Raw genomic sequence first — 16,738 nt, 5'->3', positions numbered from 1 at the left:
TTACAGATAAAATATACCGCCCGACTCTCAGAAATATACCGAAATATACCGTCTTATTTTAAAAATATACCGTAAATATAATGACGAATTCAAGTTGATATTCGTTTTGATATTCCGTCGATTATTACTAGCTAGATAGATCTCTCAGCCCTGCCCACATAATTTTACCCGATTAATGAATCAATTATCTACTTGACTGCTTTATTTTAAATACCTGTTTTTATTGTATTGTGTCTTCAACAAGGTTTGAACAAAAATGGCCAACAGCACGTCATTTCCTACTTGTTGCTTGTCAACCGGAGTATAAACATTTGTATACCCTATTTCGTAAATTTATGAAGATACTGCTTCCAAGCTGTTTTATAACTTAATTAACAAAGACCTCGATATCTCGATCCCGATACCTATTCTTGGTTTTTGTAAGAAGCTGCAAAATATCGTTGACATACCATTTAAACTACTTATACCAGTTTCTGACTAGTTTTTGCATAGATTGGAGCCTGAGATGGCAAACATTTTCCCTATTCTATAATATCAATTTCCCCAGGGTATGCAGATGCTGCTCGATTTATAGGAAAATGAGTCTGGCCATACAAATTGAATGTTGCCAGCAACATAGGACGCCAGGGAACGTAAGTAAGAATGGAATATATGGATATTGTTAAGATAAAGGGACTTTGTGGCGAGGAAAAATCCCTCCATGAGAGGATATCCCATAACAAAATATAGAGCAAATCTTAAAAAAAAAAAGAGAGCAAGTCCCACCCAACTGGAACGCCAAGTATAAATTCCATCCATTGGAATGAATAAATGATGCACGAAAGTAAGATTTGAGATAGCGAATTGATAAAATATACCATTAGTTAGGTCGGCTCAATTTTGAACACAAAAAATTTCGAAAAGTATTAAAAGTACAGTAAGCGGTCCAAATTGTACAAAATTGTCTGCGATAACTTATCGAATATTCTGAGGGCTGCCACTTGGTTGACTCGTCATAAACTGCCATATTTGAATTTAAAAAGGCACTATACAAAAATAGATATTAACTAGAATTCAAACGCTAATTGCAACTAAGACTGACTCTTAAATTGAGTATTGAGAATATAATCTCACCTACTTCACAGGAAATTAGTTTGATTTTGGCCCACACCTCGATCGATAACGATAAAAGGTGAGCAAATATCATCTCTAGTTCTATGGCTTCTTGTTTAAATTCAATTTTAAAAAAGATAATAAATGACTACCCCTGTGCCGCGCCGCATTAAGGACTTGCTAGCGCTTGGTATTGACTCGGACACGGACGATGACTACAATACGCCTCTCAAGCCGCACCGATCGAATATCGCAGCCGCAAAAAACCCACGGCCAGCGGCGGCGGCATCTGCATTCGGTCAGAGATCAGGCATCGGCATCAATAATGCTGGCAATAAGGAAAACATTCCACTTCACAATAGGGCAGCCGGTGAAGTGCTGTTAGTATCTTTTTCCACGCAAATGGCGTCGCCTTTTAATTTGGTGTGTGTTTCAGGCCACGGCGCGTCTCTGAAATGGCCATGATGGACTCGGACAGCGATGAGGAGGATGATAACAAAAACGACCACAATCTCAACTGCGCCATTCTCAATGATTCCTTTGTGTTGAGTCCCACGCACGAGTTGTCGGTTAGCGGTGGTCCAGCTCCCTCCACGGGGGCCGCACTCAAGCAATCTGATTCGAATTTGTCATTCCTGGGACGCTTCGGCAACATGGGCATCAACTGCAGCAGCAGCACCACTGCCCCCAATCAGAACTCCCCGGCGGTTGCGCCAGAACCGCAGGCCATCGAAAAGCTCCAAACAATCTCAGAGCGACGTAAACTATTTGATGACGAGACTCCCCTGCGCAATGTATCCTCGATTGTGGCCAAGTCTCATGCGAAGCCCGAAGTGGACTTCATAACGCCACTGGTGCGAGTACGCGGCTCCACTCAGGCACCTAAATCCCGCAGTGCGGTATCCAATGAGTTTCGCTCGCAGAAGGTTCTCTTCCAGACGCCAATGACCGTCGGCCGTGGCGCTCCCTTTCCCTGCGAAAGCTTCTCCCTGTGCGACACCATCAGCGAGAGTCCCGACATTCCCCCGGCAAAGCCAGAGCCGCAGCCCAAGGCAGAGCACATCAATGGAAAGTCAAAGAAGTCTTTAGACAATGCTTTCCATGAGGCAGAAAATGAAATGTTGCCGCCAAAAATTGAGCCAGTGAAACCCAAAGAAGTTGTGTCGGTGCCCAAACCAGAGCCATTGCCGCCCTCCACCTCCACCAAATCATCGAACAACATAATAAAGATTAAGGATCATGAGTACGCGATAGGCCAGAAGTTGGGCTGTGGCGGCTCCAGTTCCGTTTACCTGGCCCGTCGTCCGGACTCTGGTGGGGAGTTTGCCTTGAAGGTAGTGGACCTGCAGGCCGATCCGACGGCGGTGCAAGGCTATTTGAATGAAACCAAGCTGCTGGAGAAGCTGCAGGGCAACGTATGCGTTGTGGCTTTGTACGATTAGTGAGTAACTAGATCGCAGAGACTTTAATGGTATAAATACATTCCGCCTTCCCACAGTCAACTTCTGCGCGAGGAGTCCAAGCTGTATGTAGTGATGGAGAAGGGTGACTCCGACTTGAACAAGATCCTCCAAAGCTACACCACAAATCTGCCCGCCTACAGCCTGATGAGCATTCTGTACCAGATGCTGCAGGCTGTCAACTATATCCATTTGCACGGTGTCATACACTCGGACCTGAAGCCGGCCAACTTTCTGATGGTCAATGGCCGTCTGAAGCTGATTGACTTTGGAATTGCCAGCAACATTTCGGTGGACTCCACCAGCATCATAAAGTTCTCCCAGGCGGGCACCTTTAACTACATCAGTCCTGAGGCGCTCACGGATATCTCGACGGGCAACAGTCCCATGCGCGGTGCTAATCAGCCCAAGATAAAGATCTCCACCAAGTCGGATGTATGGTCCCTGGGCTGCATACTGTATCTGCTGCTGTACCAAAAGACGCCCTTTGGTCATATACGCAATATTTGTGCTAAGATGAATGCCATTGCCAATCCGGGGACAAACATTGAGTATCCAGAGATACCTTTCTACTATCCAGCCATGCTGGTTCATGTGAGTTTTCGTAGAGTATTATCAAAGACAATACAATTACCAAGATGTTGCATGAGGCTCCAAAAAGATGTTCTATGGCGGCATATTCTTCTCAGCTTCGTCTGTTCGTCAATTCCGTGGGAAGCTGAGTCGTTCCGCAGAATCCAACAGCAATCCACTCATTATTAGGCGAGGCTTTTCGGTCAAAAAAATTAAATAATAAGAGTAAAAGACAGTCTTTGGCGACGCGCACAAACCACGAATCGTCGAACGGAAATTGAAATGTAAAATTTGTTACTGATGCAACAACTTGGTATTTTATAGTCTTTGATATCATATACGTAGAAGTGGGATACATTCAAACTCCTTTATAGATGGTCAAAAATTGCCTGCAACTAAATCCCAAGAACCGGCCATCGTGCACCCAACTGCTGCAGTATCCCTTCCACATGGTCATTCCCCTGCAGAATCTACAGATTGGCAGCAAAGCCAGCACCAACCAGCCAACAAATAAGTAGTTAGCCAGCCAGCAAAAGCCCAACAAAAGTGTGTATGTGTCATATGTGTGTATGTATTTAATTCTCATTTACCATAAGTTATACATCATAAATCTTCATAATGCAGGCTATAGCTCATTCGTTTACTTGTGGGGGGGGGGGGGGGCCTTTTGTGTGTTTTTTCCTCCTACTCCTTCTCCGTCGTTTCGGTTTACACTTAAATACTTTTTTTGCATGCAACAAGTTTACTTTTTGACAATTCTTTTATCGCTAATTAGCTAGCATTTCGTGTGAATTTGCGTTTTACTTATAAATACGGTTTCATTCTCTTTTGTTTGTGTGTGTTTGTTTATATAAAAATAGTTATTTCTTGGTTGTATATACGCCTAATTAAATGTTGTTGTCGTTGTGGGGTGGACCGAGACTACATGCTGCTGCGGATTTGAATACTTTTTGCTTCACAATTAAATTAAAATGAAAACAGAACATGGAAAACATGGACAGAAATAAGCATACAAATTACATGCATACAATACATAAATTTAGGATATTTAACTATAAGTGTATAATTGGTTTATTTTGTATAGAATTGCCTTTTAAGTAGTTTTTGTTTTTGTGTAAATTCATTTGCTTAAACATAAGATACATATACAATTGTTTATAGCGCGTGTTTTTTGTTTAAATGCAAGTTCAACACAAATATTAAACGCATACGCAAAAGCATACGGCCTTCTGGTTAAATAATCATTGATAAAAATTAATAATTAGAAAAAAACATTTTTCTCACTTAGAGCAGCAGCAATGGATTTTTTTTTTGTTTGTGAGGGAGGGTTCTAGAATTCCTTTGATTTGTTTTTATATCTTGTTTAACATTGCACAAATGTCGTTTTTATATTAATTTTACTTTTTTGTTGCTCTAGTTATAAGTTCTTAAAGCATTCCCGTACGTAGTTCTTCATTCTTTAAATGTTAAATGGTTGCTGTTGCTGTGGGAGGCTCCTCTCGTTAAACTTAATAGAATTGTTAGAATTATGGTTTGCTGTTGCTGTTGTTGTTGTTGTTACGGAAGTTTGGACAAACTCGTGTGTGTGGGCCGCTTGTCATTTATCGTCGTTGTAGGACTTCTCCATCTCCTGCTCTTCCGCGACATTAAATGTCCTGCAAAAAGAACATTGCTTCAGAATCTCCATTGAAAAAAATAAGACCTGCCACCCACCTGCTCCCCATTTGAGGCATGCTGTTGCAGCTTGGTGATCAGCTGCTCCTTCTGGTTAACAATGCCACGCCAATGCTCGTCCTGCTCCCGTGCACGCTCCTCCAAGTCCATCAGCGTGTTGGTCTGCAGAAAACAATTTAAGAATAGAATCAGAGAATAAATAATAAAAGCACCATTTCTTACCGTTTTGGTGACCAGCTGCGTCAGCTTGTCGTTCGTTTCCCGCAGCTGCAGGTTCTGTTTGTGCAGCTCCAGCTGCTGTTGCTGCTGTTCAGCAGTGGAGGCGGCGGAGGAGGAGGATTTGCTATTCGAACTACTATTATTGCTACAAATATTGTTGGGGATGCTGCTGGTGCTGCTACTATTGTGGTTGCTGCTACTGCTACTATTGTTTGATTGTGTGGACTTATTACTACTATTTTGAGCCGCCTTCCTCTCCAGCTCCAGCTGCTGCTGCTTGATGTGTGTGGCCAGGACCTGCTCCAGCCACTGATCAAAGGAAGCCTGCAGTGCGCTGGCCGCCTGCGCTTTCACCGCTTCAGGGTAGAGACGCTGGTAAAGATCGCGTATGCGTTGCTGTTCGCTCTTTGCGGAGGAGTTTCCCCCATTGGCAGCCGCCACGGACTTTTGCTGTTGTTGCTGTTGCTGTTGCAGCTGCAGATCTTGCTTTTGCTGTTGCAGATCCTTCTGTTGCTGTTGCAGATCTTTCTGTTGCTGCTGCAATGCGGAAGAAACAAGAGAATAGAGTTTTGCAGGATTTCAAGGAAAATTAAGCTAGGAAAAGGGACAGGATCTGTGCATGCACTTACGCCTAAGGATTGCTTTGTATTTGTTTTCGTCTTTGCCGTGGCGGTTGCTGTTGCTTCGGCATTTTGCAACGCTTCAATCAACTTCCAATTTTTCATACGCACGTCCTGACGAAACACAAATACGTGTGGCAAATTAGTAAAAGGGTGCAACAACAACGCAAGAGGATGGGAGAACACGGGCATGCGAATGGGTAGGACAGAAACAAACACGAATCCAGCTAAGAGTTTCCTCTACTCACATTATTCTTCTCGCGCTGTTCCTGCAACTCCTGCAGCAGCTGTTTTTCCCTTGCCACCAGCTGCTCTGCGCGTTGTTGCAGCTCCTGCACCTGCGATTGCAGGCTGCTGGAGTGCTGCTGCTGCTTGTCCTGGGCCTCGGTCAGCGATCCGTACTGGGCCTGCAGCGCACTCAGCTCCTGCTGCTTCTTGGCCAAAGCATCGGACTGGAACTGGGCCTGCTCCGACTGAGCGGCCGTCGCCTGTACGGCGCTGCTTGTGGCTTGGCTGAGCTGCTGGTTGAGTGTCTGGTTGTTGGCCTCCAAAGTGGCCGCCTGCTGGCGCAGCTCCTGCAGCTCTCCGCCCCGGACGTGCTTCAGTTCCGACTGGGCCTGCGCTAGATCGGTTTTGACCAACTCCAACGCATTGTGGAGATTGCGCAGCTCCACCTTCAGCTCGCCGTTCTCCGCGTCCACGTGCTTGCGCTCCTCCAGCTCGTAGATACTGTTGTTCTGGCGCACCTCCAGCTCGTCGCGCTGCTGCTCGAGGGCGAGCAGTTGCTGTGCCTGCTGCTGAATCAGCTCGTTCTTCTGCTGCGTCTCGGCGCTCACGAAGGCGGTCATGTCGGCCAGGCACTTCTCCTTGTGTGCCAGATCCTGTTGCAGGCGCTGCAACTGCGGCACTAGATCCTGCGAACTAGCCTGCTTTTCCCTCAGCAGGGTCTAAAACGAAAATATAAAAAACTTATAGGAGGCTCATTTGGCGTGGCTGCTGTGGACATACCTGGAATTGTTGGCGTTCGAGGGTCAGCTTGTCGTTGAGACTGGACAACTCCTGATTGACGGCGGACAGCTCCTGCTCCTTGGCCTGGAGCTTATCGTTGTAGGCCTGAATGCGACCATGCATTTGGGCGCGCTCCGTGTTGACCTCTTGGCGCAGTTCGCGCAGCTTGGCCTGGATGCCAATGGAGGCCTCCTGCTCTTCGGCCAGTAGCTTCTCCTTCTCCTCCAGCTGGCGCTTCAATTTCTGGCAAATATCATCCGACCACTCGGCATGGGAGGCGGGCATATCCTGCTGCTTGTTCAGCAGATAATCGATCAAAATCTGGATCTCGGAGCGATTCAGCTCGGCCCGGGAGAAAACATTCATGAGGGCTGAGACACCAATCGTTTGGTTCTGATGCTCGGCCAGTTTTTCCAAAGCCTGGGCCAGTTCCTTGGCTGTCAGCGTCTCCTTCTGCTGCTTCTTCTGCTGGTGCTGGTGCTGCTGCTGTTGCTGTTTGGTCTTGTTGTTCACTTGGTTGTTTTGGGTCTTGGGCGAGCCGTTCTGCTGTTGCTGCTGTTGCTTCAGTATCTGTTTGGGTACGGACGGTGCCTCCTGGTCAGCAGTGGAGGGCACTCCTCCAGTGACTGGCTTCTCCTTTTTGGCCACACTGCCGGCTGCGTTCTTCTTCTGGGCCTGCTGCTTGTTGTTGTTGTCCTCTTTGCGTTCCTTTTGCTCCTGCTTCTTTAGCTCGACCACGTCCTTGGGAGCCCGTACCTCAAAATTATTCAAAGTAGGAGTCTCCTCGACGGTAGCGGGCTTGACGGCCACCGGCTCGTTTTTGTTGACCAAAATGCCAGCCACAGATGCGGCGGCTGCTGCTGCTGCTCCTCCACCCTTGCCAGCATTCCGCTTTTCCTTCTTGCCCTTCTTTCCTACAGGGACGTTCTCCTTTTCGGCCGCATTGCTTGACCTACGCTGGTCGTGCATGATCTCTGCATCGGGCTCAAATTCCACATGCTGCTTGGACAGGCCGGGCTCCTCCTCGACCGAAGCCTGCTCCTCGGACTGGCCATCGGAGTAATCCTCCTCGGGATCATGGCTGGCATCCCGCTGCTGTTCCCTTTGGCGCTGCTTCTTCTCACGCTTCAGTTCCTTCTTCTTGGGCTTCTTGCTGGTCGCTGCTCCTCCGCCGGCCTTGTACAGATTGGCGCTCAACGCGCGCTTCTCGGCCACGACCTCCTCGAAGGTCTTGCGCCTGAAGATCTTGTTGATGAACAGGAAGGAGAGCAGGGAGGCGCTGATCACACAACCAATGACGATCAGTATGTGGAAATCCATATTTGCATATTATGCCTTGATGCAGCTGATTGGGGGTTCTTCTCAGGAATCTCTCCTTAACGTGTAGGTTACTGGAATCAAAGCGGCAAGAGTTATAACGAGGAAAAATTTGATGTTTCAGAACCTATTTCTAATGAAAATCAACTAAAAAAACCCCATAATTTCTTTTAGTTCCTGCTTCGTTATCAGCCATTTTTTGTGCGCTGCTGCTGCTGATGACGTGTACTTTTGCAATTAGTGGATCGGATCAAGTCGGCAACAGACGAGCAAAAACTGTTCAAAAATTTCACATTAAACGAAAGATCAACGACATTTACACCCAATAGCAATTACTGCAAGTCTGTGTATTGGTGTAGGCCACATGCGTGTGCGTGTACGTGCGATTGTGTTCGCGCTCGTGTATGTATGTACATTGTACAACAATAAATACATAGTACGTGCTTATCAGTTTACCGGCCGGCCGGTGAATGGTACCATAATACACGTACACTTAATGATGAACAACTCTTGTTATTGCACTTCTCACTGTTTGTTTGACGTTTATTTATTTGTAAAAACTGCGCTTTGCTCATATTTGTCATTGTGCTATTTCAGTGGTGGGAGATTAACAAAGTGCATGGCAGCAAAGGGCTGCATGGCGGCGGGGTATCCGTATACTCTTTCCTGTAACTGTAAATTAATATATATGGCACTCTCTTACGGTATATTTGCATGCGTAATGTCTGAATGGCAACAGTAGAGAGATTACATTATCGATTCACAGATTTACAGATTCACAGACGCAGAAATTTATTCCAAGAAAGAAAAAACATACAAAGTGCCTATAAAGCAGTTAACAAACAACTTGCAGCTGCTGTCTAGCCTTGAACGAAAGTTAAATTTGCACAAAAAGACCTGAAGGCGTTGACGCAGATGCTCCCACATAAAAAACCCAAAAGAAAAGCTGAAATCGTTAGGTATTCCCACACAAACACGCACCTCTCCACTCCAAATTAAGAGTCTCTGACGCACACGTATGCAAATCGTACTAGCGGAACTCACAAAATAATTTTCTAAAACAGAAATCTTCAAGCGGAGACCCAAGAGCTTCTTTGTGGAATGACAGAAGGTAACGTCAGCATCAGCAGCAGCAACACCAGCACCAGCACCGAAGCCAAGCTTTGCGATCTCTTGCTTTCTTGCGCTCTCCTTGGCTCTGAGAGAGAGTCTGGTTTGCCACCTCACCGTGAAGAAGTGGTCCCGACTCTCTCTCTCTCTCTCTGGCTCTCTCTACCACACATATGTAGTTAGAACTTGAAATTTCACTGGAAGCAGAGTGGAATGGAATTCACAAATTGCAAAGATTTCAATTCAAGGTTGTTGCTCTCTGAATCTGCCGGCCGCAGCACACAACTTCTGAGATATCTGGACGCTCTGACTCTCCCGCGTCATGTTTCTGCCTATAAGATTCTCTGACTGTGTCCCGGGAATTTTTTACAGTCAAACTCGTATAATACGGGGCTTACAACAACGCGCTCCACTTCTCTAAATAAGAAAAAAATCTCCCACAAGAGATACATATTTTGTTGTAGAGAGCTTTAAGGCATTTACAGTAATTTCATGAAGAATTTACAACTTGAGAATGTTAAACACATATTATGTTTGCCTATTTGCTGATGCCATCAGTTTTCGTTTATGAAAATGGGCGATAAGAGACCTTTTGTTGTTCAAATATTGTCTTATTTGTACTCTATAAACCCAAATAAATATTTGATGAAACTATGAGTAGCAGCTTCGAACAGTAAATCGAATGACAAGTGGAGAGACTCCCCTGACAAGACCAGACCAGTATTGCCCTGCTCCAGCAGAGCACACACAGAGAGAGAGAAAAACGAGGCAAATACATAAGCGAATGAAAAAATACAATAAAAACGCCGGTAAAGGTCATCAACCGGAAGAGCAATGCTGCGGAATGTGATCATGTATTAGTGTGTTTCGAGTGTCTGTGAGAGTCGAAATCTTGCGGTGCCAATTATCATTATGACCATCCTATAAATAATTATGTATTACGGTCTGGCAGCATGCAAAATATACTTTGCTGCTCGCCCTGGTTACAAACTGCACAGTTGGCCTAATTCTCTGTATTCTTTTTTCTCTCACTCGCCGCAATGTTCAATTAGTTGCCAGCAACAGCACGAAAAACACATGGAATTTCTCTGCTTTCTGTCAGCCAGGGCCAGTGCCAGTGCAGCCAAGTTAGCTTTTGTTTCTCCGCAAAGTCAGCTTTTGATTGCAGTATTCTATCAGTGAAGAATATTTAAATAAGACTTAATTGTTATTTCGAAAATTTTTCTGTTTTATTTTTATTTTAGTATTTTTGGTAATAATATGTTAGCCATTTCTAGCTGTTCCAATCGGGCAACACTAGGAACGGTGCAAGTGCTTCTCAGTCCCTCTCCCTTACTCTCGCACGGACAGCACTCATTCATTATTTTCTTTTATTTATTCATAAATGCATTTTTCTCGTCTGCTATTTTCAGCGAGCAAGCGACACGGCCGGCAAGCGGCTCAAGTGTTTTAATTTTAGAAAGCTCTCCTCCACTCTTCTTTTATGATATTTATGCAACATGCAATGTTTTTGCTCGCCGCAGGGAAAGAGAGCGTGGTGGCATGTGGCAGATTTGGTCTTCTTGCGTGGGAGCGTCAAGTTCGTTTGTAGTTTTGTTCTTCGATTGGTAGGTCACCCAAAAAAAGACATTCGACGACATTTTGGTCCAGGGAAGATTGCCCCAGATTGGGAATATTTTTTAAAGCTGTGACTCACAAATGTACGCAAGTGTCTGTGTGTGTGTCACGGCTATAAATAAGCTAATTGAATATGATGTCCCTTAATGATTATTGATTGCTGACGTAGACAAGTGACTTTTCAATACTGTCCGATTTATCAATTGGGTTTTCCTAGAATTACAGTTCCGAAGGCCTTATCGCCAATTGAACGTGAATGAAACGACTCGATGTGCATTTATTATTTATTCGACTGCAGGCCACTGTCTCCCTCCCTCTCTCTTTCCGCTGCTCTTGATAAGCTGGGGCCAGAGAATGCGTGTATGTTTGTGTGTGTGTGGTGAGGTCAGCAGAAGGCTGCCAACAATGTGTAAATTGTCAGAGCAAGACAACACGAATAAAGAGGACAGGCACATCAATTATGTTCATTTCTTGAGTTTTTGATAAAATCTCAAACGGGAATACCAGTGCACGCTGAGGGGGGAGCAAGGGCGTAGCGCAGCGGCGGAGCAGCCCAGACGGCGGCGCACAAGTTTTTGGCAAATCAAACAAATAAATTCAGCTCGCTGGCTGCTGGTTTTCTTTGTGTCAGCTGTCCCTTTTGCTCATAATTAAATCGTAATCGGGGCACACGAGTGAAAGTATGCCATTCATCCCATTGAGATATTTTCTCTAATTAGGCATCTAATTGGCAAACACCTTTGATAATTACACCCGAATAAATAGTGGTTTCTGCAAGAGCCCGAGAGCCGCTTTGTGTCTGTCACGAGTGGAAGGAAGACAAAAGGGCGTCGCTGCCACCGTCGCCACAAGCCGTCTGTCCGACACACAAACACCACAACACCATGCACTGCACTCACACAGACACACCACTTGCCGCACAGTCGACTTCTCTTCAACTCCTTTTTGATGCGATTACCGTTGTCTCTACTCGCACTTGCAACGTCAACAATTTTAACTTTTCACATTTAAATGCAGTTTTCTTTTTTGTTGGAAACGCATCCGCCATTTGCAAGCAATTTGTATACGTGTGCGTCCCTTTCATGTACATGTACATCCATACATACATAGATTGGAATATAGATATATGTTCGTGTGTGTGTGTGTGTGTGCCAGGTATCGTTGTCGCGTCGGCAATTTTCTTGAGCCATTTTGGCATTCATTTTCCACTGCATTTGATTATTTGAAAAGTAAAAATTATGATTAACACCTTTCTTAGGCCAAATGGCTACGACTTACACTTTTTGTATACGTTTAACTTAAATCTAGAGCCGGAGAAACATTAATGCAGTGTGACCGCGGACTTATACCGTCCGACCCTCAGAAATATACCGAAACATACCGTCTTACTTAAAAAATATACCGTAAATATACTGACGAGCTCAAGTTAATTATACATATTCCTCAATTTTAATATTACGTGGATTATTACTAACTATATAGAACATTTAGCCATGCCCACATTATTTTAACCGATTAATGAATCAATTTTCTACTTGGTTGGCTTGCTTTAAATCCTTGACTTGTTTACCTGCTACGGCGATTGCTCTGATTGTTTTTTCCTCAATTTTGGTACCTCGTATGTCGATAAGAAATCGAACTTAACCTCCCTCTATTCTTCTTGTATATATTCTTCTGAACTTAAAGAAAACCCACGTTATCTTTCACCTCAACTGAGCTAAAAATATTACATTTTCCTTATTTTCGGTGGAATATCAAAATACCCCTTGGCTTACTATGGGCTAATCGATTTAGATATTCCGTGGAATATTACCACTAACCATACAGTATATGTATGTATATGTATGTATACTGTATGGTTAGTGATATTACTAACTAAATAGATCTCTCAGCCCTTCCCACATAATTTTATCCAATTAATAAACCTATTTTCTATTTGACTGGTTTATTATACTCGCTTATATTGGATTTTGCCTAGAAAAGAAAGGTCAAACAAATAAAACTTAAGAGCGTAATCGTTCCTATTGCTCAATTTTGATACTCAACGGAGTATGTCTAACTAAAAGCACTAACCATACAGTATATACTGTATGGTTAGTGGTTTAACGGACCCCGGGACTATTATTAAAACTTGGTTTGATAAGTTACTTTTAATATGTATGTATGTATTTGGTATATACATTATTTGGTATTATCTCTCCATATTTTGCATGTCTTCGGGTGCCCTTTACCATTAAATATATCGTACATTAACGGAAACGGTTCTATGTAACCACTTGCCGCCGAGAAAACGAACCGATAAGTTAGTTTAAATATGGATTTGATGTTCACCTCATATAATACATATATCCATATAAACATCGTTTTTTTTAAATATACCGCCAAACTACGAACCGGTTAAAACGGGTCGACGCGATTTTTGCTCTCGGCCAATGAAAATCGTCAAAAAATAAATGCAAAACATGTTGCTATAGCAACATTTTTTCAGCCAATGAAAGCAACATGTTTTGCAATGGTTTTTTGACAATTTTCATTGGCCGAAAGCAAAAATCGCGTTCCATGTTGCGACAACATTATCCCACAACATGCATACCCTAGGGAAAAGCATATTATAGAATTACGGAAATGTTTGTCATCCCAGGCTCACAGGAATGCAGAAACTAGTCAGACTCTGTTTAAAAGGTATTTCAACGATAGAAACTAATCAAATGCATGAATACGTCTAAAACATATGCATTTGAGAAAATCATTCTATTAATTACGTTTTAAAACAGTTTGGAAAACAGTATGTCATAAATTTACGAAATAGGGCTTACAACTTTGTTGTTTAAGCCATGTTTTTTTTTCAAAGTACAAAATACGTTTTTTGTCTTTACCTTTTTCGCTAAATCCTTTTTTTAGACAAAATCCAATAAAAGCCATTAATTGGATAAAATTATGTGGGCAGGGCTGAGAGATATATCAGAACTTGAATTCGTCAGTATATTTACGGTATATTTTTAAAATGAGACGGTATATTTCGGTATCATTTTGAGGTTCGGTCACACTGCCTAGTACACACACGCGAAATAAATGAAAATTTGTGTTTTCTTTTGGGAATAAACAATAATTCAAGCAGAAAACTCCAACTTATTCTCCACAATTCAAGTGCAATGGAGACGCTCCTAGAGCAGCAGCGCCGGTACCATGAAGAACGCGAGCGCCTCGTCAAGTTGATGGTGGACGAGCACGCAACCAAAAAGCCGGGAGAAAAGGAGCGCATTCATTCGGAGCACAGGCTGAAATATCTGATGGAACTGCATCATAATGCCACCACACAATTGCGAGACTTGTACGAAGACAAGGACAATGAGAGGAAGCAGGAGATTGCGGCCCTATCGGGCCCCAACGAATTCAACGAGTTCTATGCCCGCCTGAAGCAGATCAAGCTGTTCTACAAATCGCATCCGGCCGAAGTGAGTGTCCCGCTGTCCGTGGAGTTTGACGACATGATCAAGATATACAGCAATCCCGATGATATGAGCGCCCTCGTTGAGTTTACCGACGAGGAAGGCGGCGGCCGGTATTTGGATCTGAACGAGTGCTATGAGATCTACCTGAATCTGCGGGCTGTCGAAAAGCTGGACTACATTGCGTACTTAATGTCGTTCGATCATGTGTTTGATATTCCTCGCGAACGGAAGAACCGCGAGTACCGAAAGTACATTGAAACACTAAACGAATACCTGCACAACTTCATTCTACGGATACAGCCCCTGCTGGATCTGGAGGGGGAGCTGGTCAAGGTGGAGCTCGATTTCCAGCGTCAGTGGCTGCAAGGTTCTTTTCCGGGATGGTCGCTCAAAGAGACCGAGTCGGCGCTGGCCAATACGGGAGCTCACCTGGATCTCTCAGCGTTCTCGAGCTGGGAGGAACTGGCCTCCTTGGGTCTGGATCGTCTGAAGTCCGCCCTGGTTGCCCTGGGACTTAAGTGTGGCGGCACTCTGGAAGAGCGTGCCCAACGCTTGTTTTCCACCAAGGGCAAGAGCACACTGGACCCCGCTCTGATGGCCAAGAAGCCAAGCGCCAAAAGTGCCAATGCGCAGACGAAGGAGCACGAGCGCAGCAAAGACATCGCCCAATTGGAAGCGCTGCTCTATAAATACGCCGAACTGCTATCCGAGCAGCGGGCGGCGACCAAGGAGAATGTTCAGCGGAAGCAGGCGCGCACGGGCGGCGAGCGCGACGACAGCGATGTGGAGGCCAGCGAGTCGGACAACGACGACGATCCCGATGCCGATGATGTGCCGTACAACCCCAAAAACTTACCCCTCGGCTGGGACGGCAAGCCCATACCCTACTGGCTTTACAAGCTGCATGGCCTGAACATCAGTTACAACTGCGAGATCTGTGGCAACTTCACCTACAAAGGACCCAAGGCATTTCAGCGGCACTTTGCCGAATGGCGACATGCGCACGGCATGCGGTGTCTGGGTATACCCAATACGGCGCATTTCGCGAATGTGACCCAGATTGAGGACGCCATCACGTTGTGGGAGAAACTGAAGTCGCAAAAGCAGAGCGAACGCTGGATAGCCGACCAGGAGGAGGAGTACGAGGACTCCCTGGGCAATGTGGTCAATCGCAAGACATTTGAGGACTTGAAGCGTCAAGGATTGCTCTAGAAAGTATGTAGTTTATACACAATACACACTGATTCAATGTAACACTTTGATTTAATACACAATTATAAATCGGAAATAACACTCATCTCAACCAAAGATGCGCGCCTGCATTTTCAATCCCACGTTGTCGACTGCGACCAGCGGCAGCAGGGAGACCGTGCCCGATCGCGCTTCCATTTGCTGAGGAGTCTCGGCCTGCAGCCAGGGAAACTCCTGGTACTGTGCCTCGTGGCTAAATTCGACAAAGGCCGTCTGTGTGGTGTGCAGATGCACCTTGAACTGGCAGTTGCCAGGCAGCCTTGGCAACGGCTTGAGGCGTTCGGAAAGCTTGTACAGAGCGGCGCGCAGCTGTTGCTCGTACTCGATCAGGTGCGGATCCTGCGCTGGCTGCCTCGCTGCCTCAGGCTCCAATTGTTCTATCTGTAGCATATAACTTTCAATTGGCTTGTTCTCGCTGTGATACAGAAGGATCTCAAAGCACTTTAGCTCTCGCCGGCAAAGTAGCTCCCGGGCTGATCGCAGAACGCCGGCAAGGTATGTATTTAGCGGGGGATAGATCGATACGAAGATCGGGGTGTTGTAAATGCGTCGCTTCTTGAAGATTTGTGCCGGATATATGCCGCGCACGTACAGAATGTGATTCAGAATCACCTCAAGGGCCTCCAGATGTATATCGTCTGCATATTCTGACTGCATTTGGGAAAGAAAATATTTCGCAACTGAAAATCGATGCTTGCAACTGCGATATATGAATATCGATAGTGCCGCCACTGTTGTGTGGGCCTTTATCGCTGTGGATTTTCACTGCCAGCCGAAGTTTTTATTCACTTTCTTGAGGAAATAAACCGGACTTATTGATTTTCGGTTGATTTATTTTCACGTTAGGCAACAAAGGGTTATGTTGGAATGTACTGCTTCCGGCTAAATGGTGTCTGGGGCCGGAAAATCTTATTGTCTGAATAATAATCTAATATATTCGGACCCTAGCAATAAGGATACAATGAGGTCGTTGACCTGCCAGGCATACCAGTCGAACGTTTTTGTCCAGCTTTCTGATCTTCTTTTGCATATGTACATTTATTCAGCCTTTAGTTTTTATACAGTTGGCTCGGACCCTGTGGATTCGACGACTGCGAAAATACCCTTACAAAAATCGATGCAGGATGATGCATCGGGTTGGTGGGCTTGCAATGGCTGTGTTATTCCGTAACAAGTATGGAGATTTTAGGGTACGGAGCGAGTATTTTGCACTGCCTTACTGCAGTACCGTTAAGTCGAAAACCCCCTTTTATTTTTAAATTCAGATAAAACAAAGAATAATAAAAAAATGCAAGTCTTGTAGGGTTGTGTTTCTTTTTGCTTACGATGCATCCAGCGGCAAACT

At 44.9% G+C, this 16,738-nt stretch overlaps 4 protein-coding genes across 6 annotated transcripts; 2 read left to right on the top strand and 2 right to left on the bottom strand.

Moving 5' to 3' along the window:
* The first annotated feature begins 1,068 nt into the window (after positions 1 to 1,068).
* On the top strand, positions 1,069 to 3,753 carry LOC108155087 (serine/threonine-protein kinase MPS1). Its single transcript, XM_017285709.2, has 5 exons — positions 1,069 to 1,171; positions 1,230 to 1,472; positions 1,529 to 2,533; positions 2,591 to 3,146; positions 3,500 to 3,753. The coding sequence occupies exons 2-5, from the start codon at positions 1,237 to 1,239 to the stop codon at positions 3,641 to 3,643; spliced, it is 1,941 nt and encodes a 646-aa protein (XP_017141198.1). The 5' UTR covers positions 1,069 to 1,171; positions 1,230 to 1,236; the 3' UTR covers positions 3,644 to 3,753.
* A 16-nt stretch (positions 3,754 to 3,769) lies between these two features.
* LOC108155086 (putative mediator of RNA polymerase II transcription subunit 26) lies at positions 3,770 to 12,065 on the bottom strand. Of its 3 annotated transcripts, none has more exons than XM_017285706.2 (7): positions 11,969 to 12,065; positions 6,647 to 8,037; positions 5,887 to 6,585; positions 5,648 to 5,752; positions 5,022 to 5,555; positions 4,839 to 4,961; positions 3,770 to 4,780 (listed from the first exon to the last, which is right to left on the bottom strand). In XM_017285706.2, the coding sequence occupies exons 2-7, from the start codon at positions 7,964 to 7,966 to the stop codon at positions 4,772 to 4,774; spliced, it is 2,790 nt and encodes a 929-aa protein (XP_017141195.1). In that variant the 5' UTR covers positions 7,967 to 8,037; positions 11,969 to 12,065; the 3' UTR covers positions 3,770 to 4,771. The 3 variants fall into 3 exon arrangements, with proteins under 3 accessions (XP_017141195.1, XP_017141196.1, XP_033244362.1); XM_017285707.2 differs by lacking the exon at positions 11,969 to 12,065 and adding an exon at positions 8,945 to 9,036; XM_033388471.1 differs by lacking the exons at positions 5,648 to 5,752; positions 11,969 to 12,065 and adding an exon at positions 8,945 to 9,034.
* Positions 12,066 to 13,723: 1,658 nt separating this feature from the next.
* LOC108155147 (splicing factor 3A subunit 3) lies at positions 13,724 to 15,450 on the top strand. The gene has a single exon (XM_017285808.2). It carries the CDS (start codon positions 13,843 to 13,845, stop codon positions 15,352 to 15,354), a length of 1,512 nt encoding a protein of 503 aa, XP_017141297.1. The 5' UTR covers positions 13,724 to 13,842; the 3' UTR covers positions 15,355 to 15,450.
* LOC108155148 (mitotic spindle assembly checkpoint protein MAD2B) lies at positions 15,387 to 16,105 on the bottom strand. Its single transcript, XM_017285809.2, has one exon. It carries the CDS (start codon positions 16,048 to 16,050, stop codon positions 15,442 to 15,444), a length of 609 nt encoding a protein of 202 aa, XP_017141298.1. The 5' UTR covers positions 16,051 to 16,105; the 3' UTR covers positions 15,387 to 15,441.
* Positions 16,106 to 16,738: the final 633 nt, after the last annotated feature.

This window comes from Drosophila miranda, chromosome 2 (genome assembly GCF_003369915.1).
Source record: "Drosophila miranda strain MSH22 chromosome 2, D.miranda_PacBio2.1, whole genome shotgun sequence".
In the NCBI taxonomy this organism is placed as follows: Eukaryota; Metazoa; Arthropoda; class Insecta; order Diptera; family Drosophilidae; genus Drosophila; species Drosophila miranda.
This window is presented reverse-complemented; position numbering and strand designations above follow the sequence as displayed.

Bases quoted from the DNA above. Each gene is read 5' to 3' on its own strand.
- LOC108155087 (XM_017285709.2), top strand. From the start codon at position 1,237: ATGACTACCCCTGTGCCGCGCCGCATTAAGGACTTGCTAGCGCTTGGT. The intron at 1,473-1,528 runs GTTAGTATCTTT...TGTGTGTTTCAG, and splicing joins AGGGCAGCCGGTGAAGTGCT to GCCACGGCGCGTCTCTGAAA. The intron at 3,147-3,499 runs GTGAGTTTTCGT...ACTCCTTTATAG, and splicing joins ATCCAGCCATGCTGGTTCAT to ATGGTCAAAAATTGCCTGCA.
- LOC108155147 (XM_017285808.2), top strand. From the start codon at position 13,843: ATGGAGACGCTCCTAGAGCAGCAGCGCCGGTACCATGAAGAACGCGAG.
- LOC108155086 (XM_017285706.2), bottom strand. From the start codon at position 7,966: ATGGATTTCCACATACTGATCGTCATTGGTTGTGTGATCAGCGCCTCC. The intron at 5,556-5,647 runs GTAAGTGCATGC...TCCGCATTGCAG, and splicing joins ATACAAAGCAATCCTTAGGC to CAGCAACAGAAAGATCTGCA. The intron at 4,962-5,021 runs GTAAGAAATGGT...TGTTTTCTGCAG, and splicing joins CGCAGCTGGTCACCAAAACG to ACCAACACGCTGATGGACTT.
- LOC108155148 (XM_017285809.2), bottom strand. From the start codon at position 16,050: ATGCAGTCAGAATATGCAGACGATATACATCTGGAGGCCCTTGAGGTG.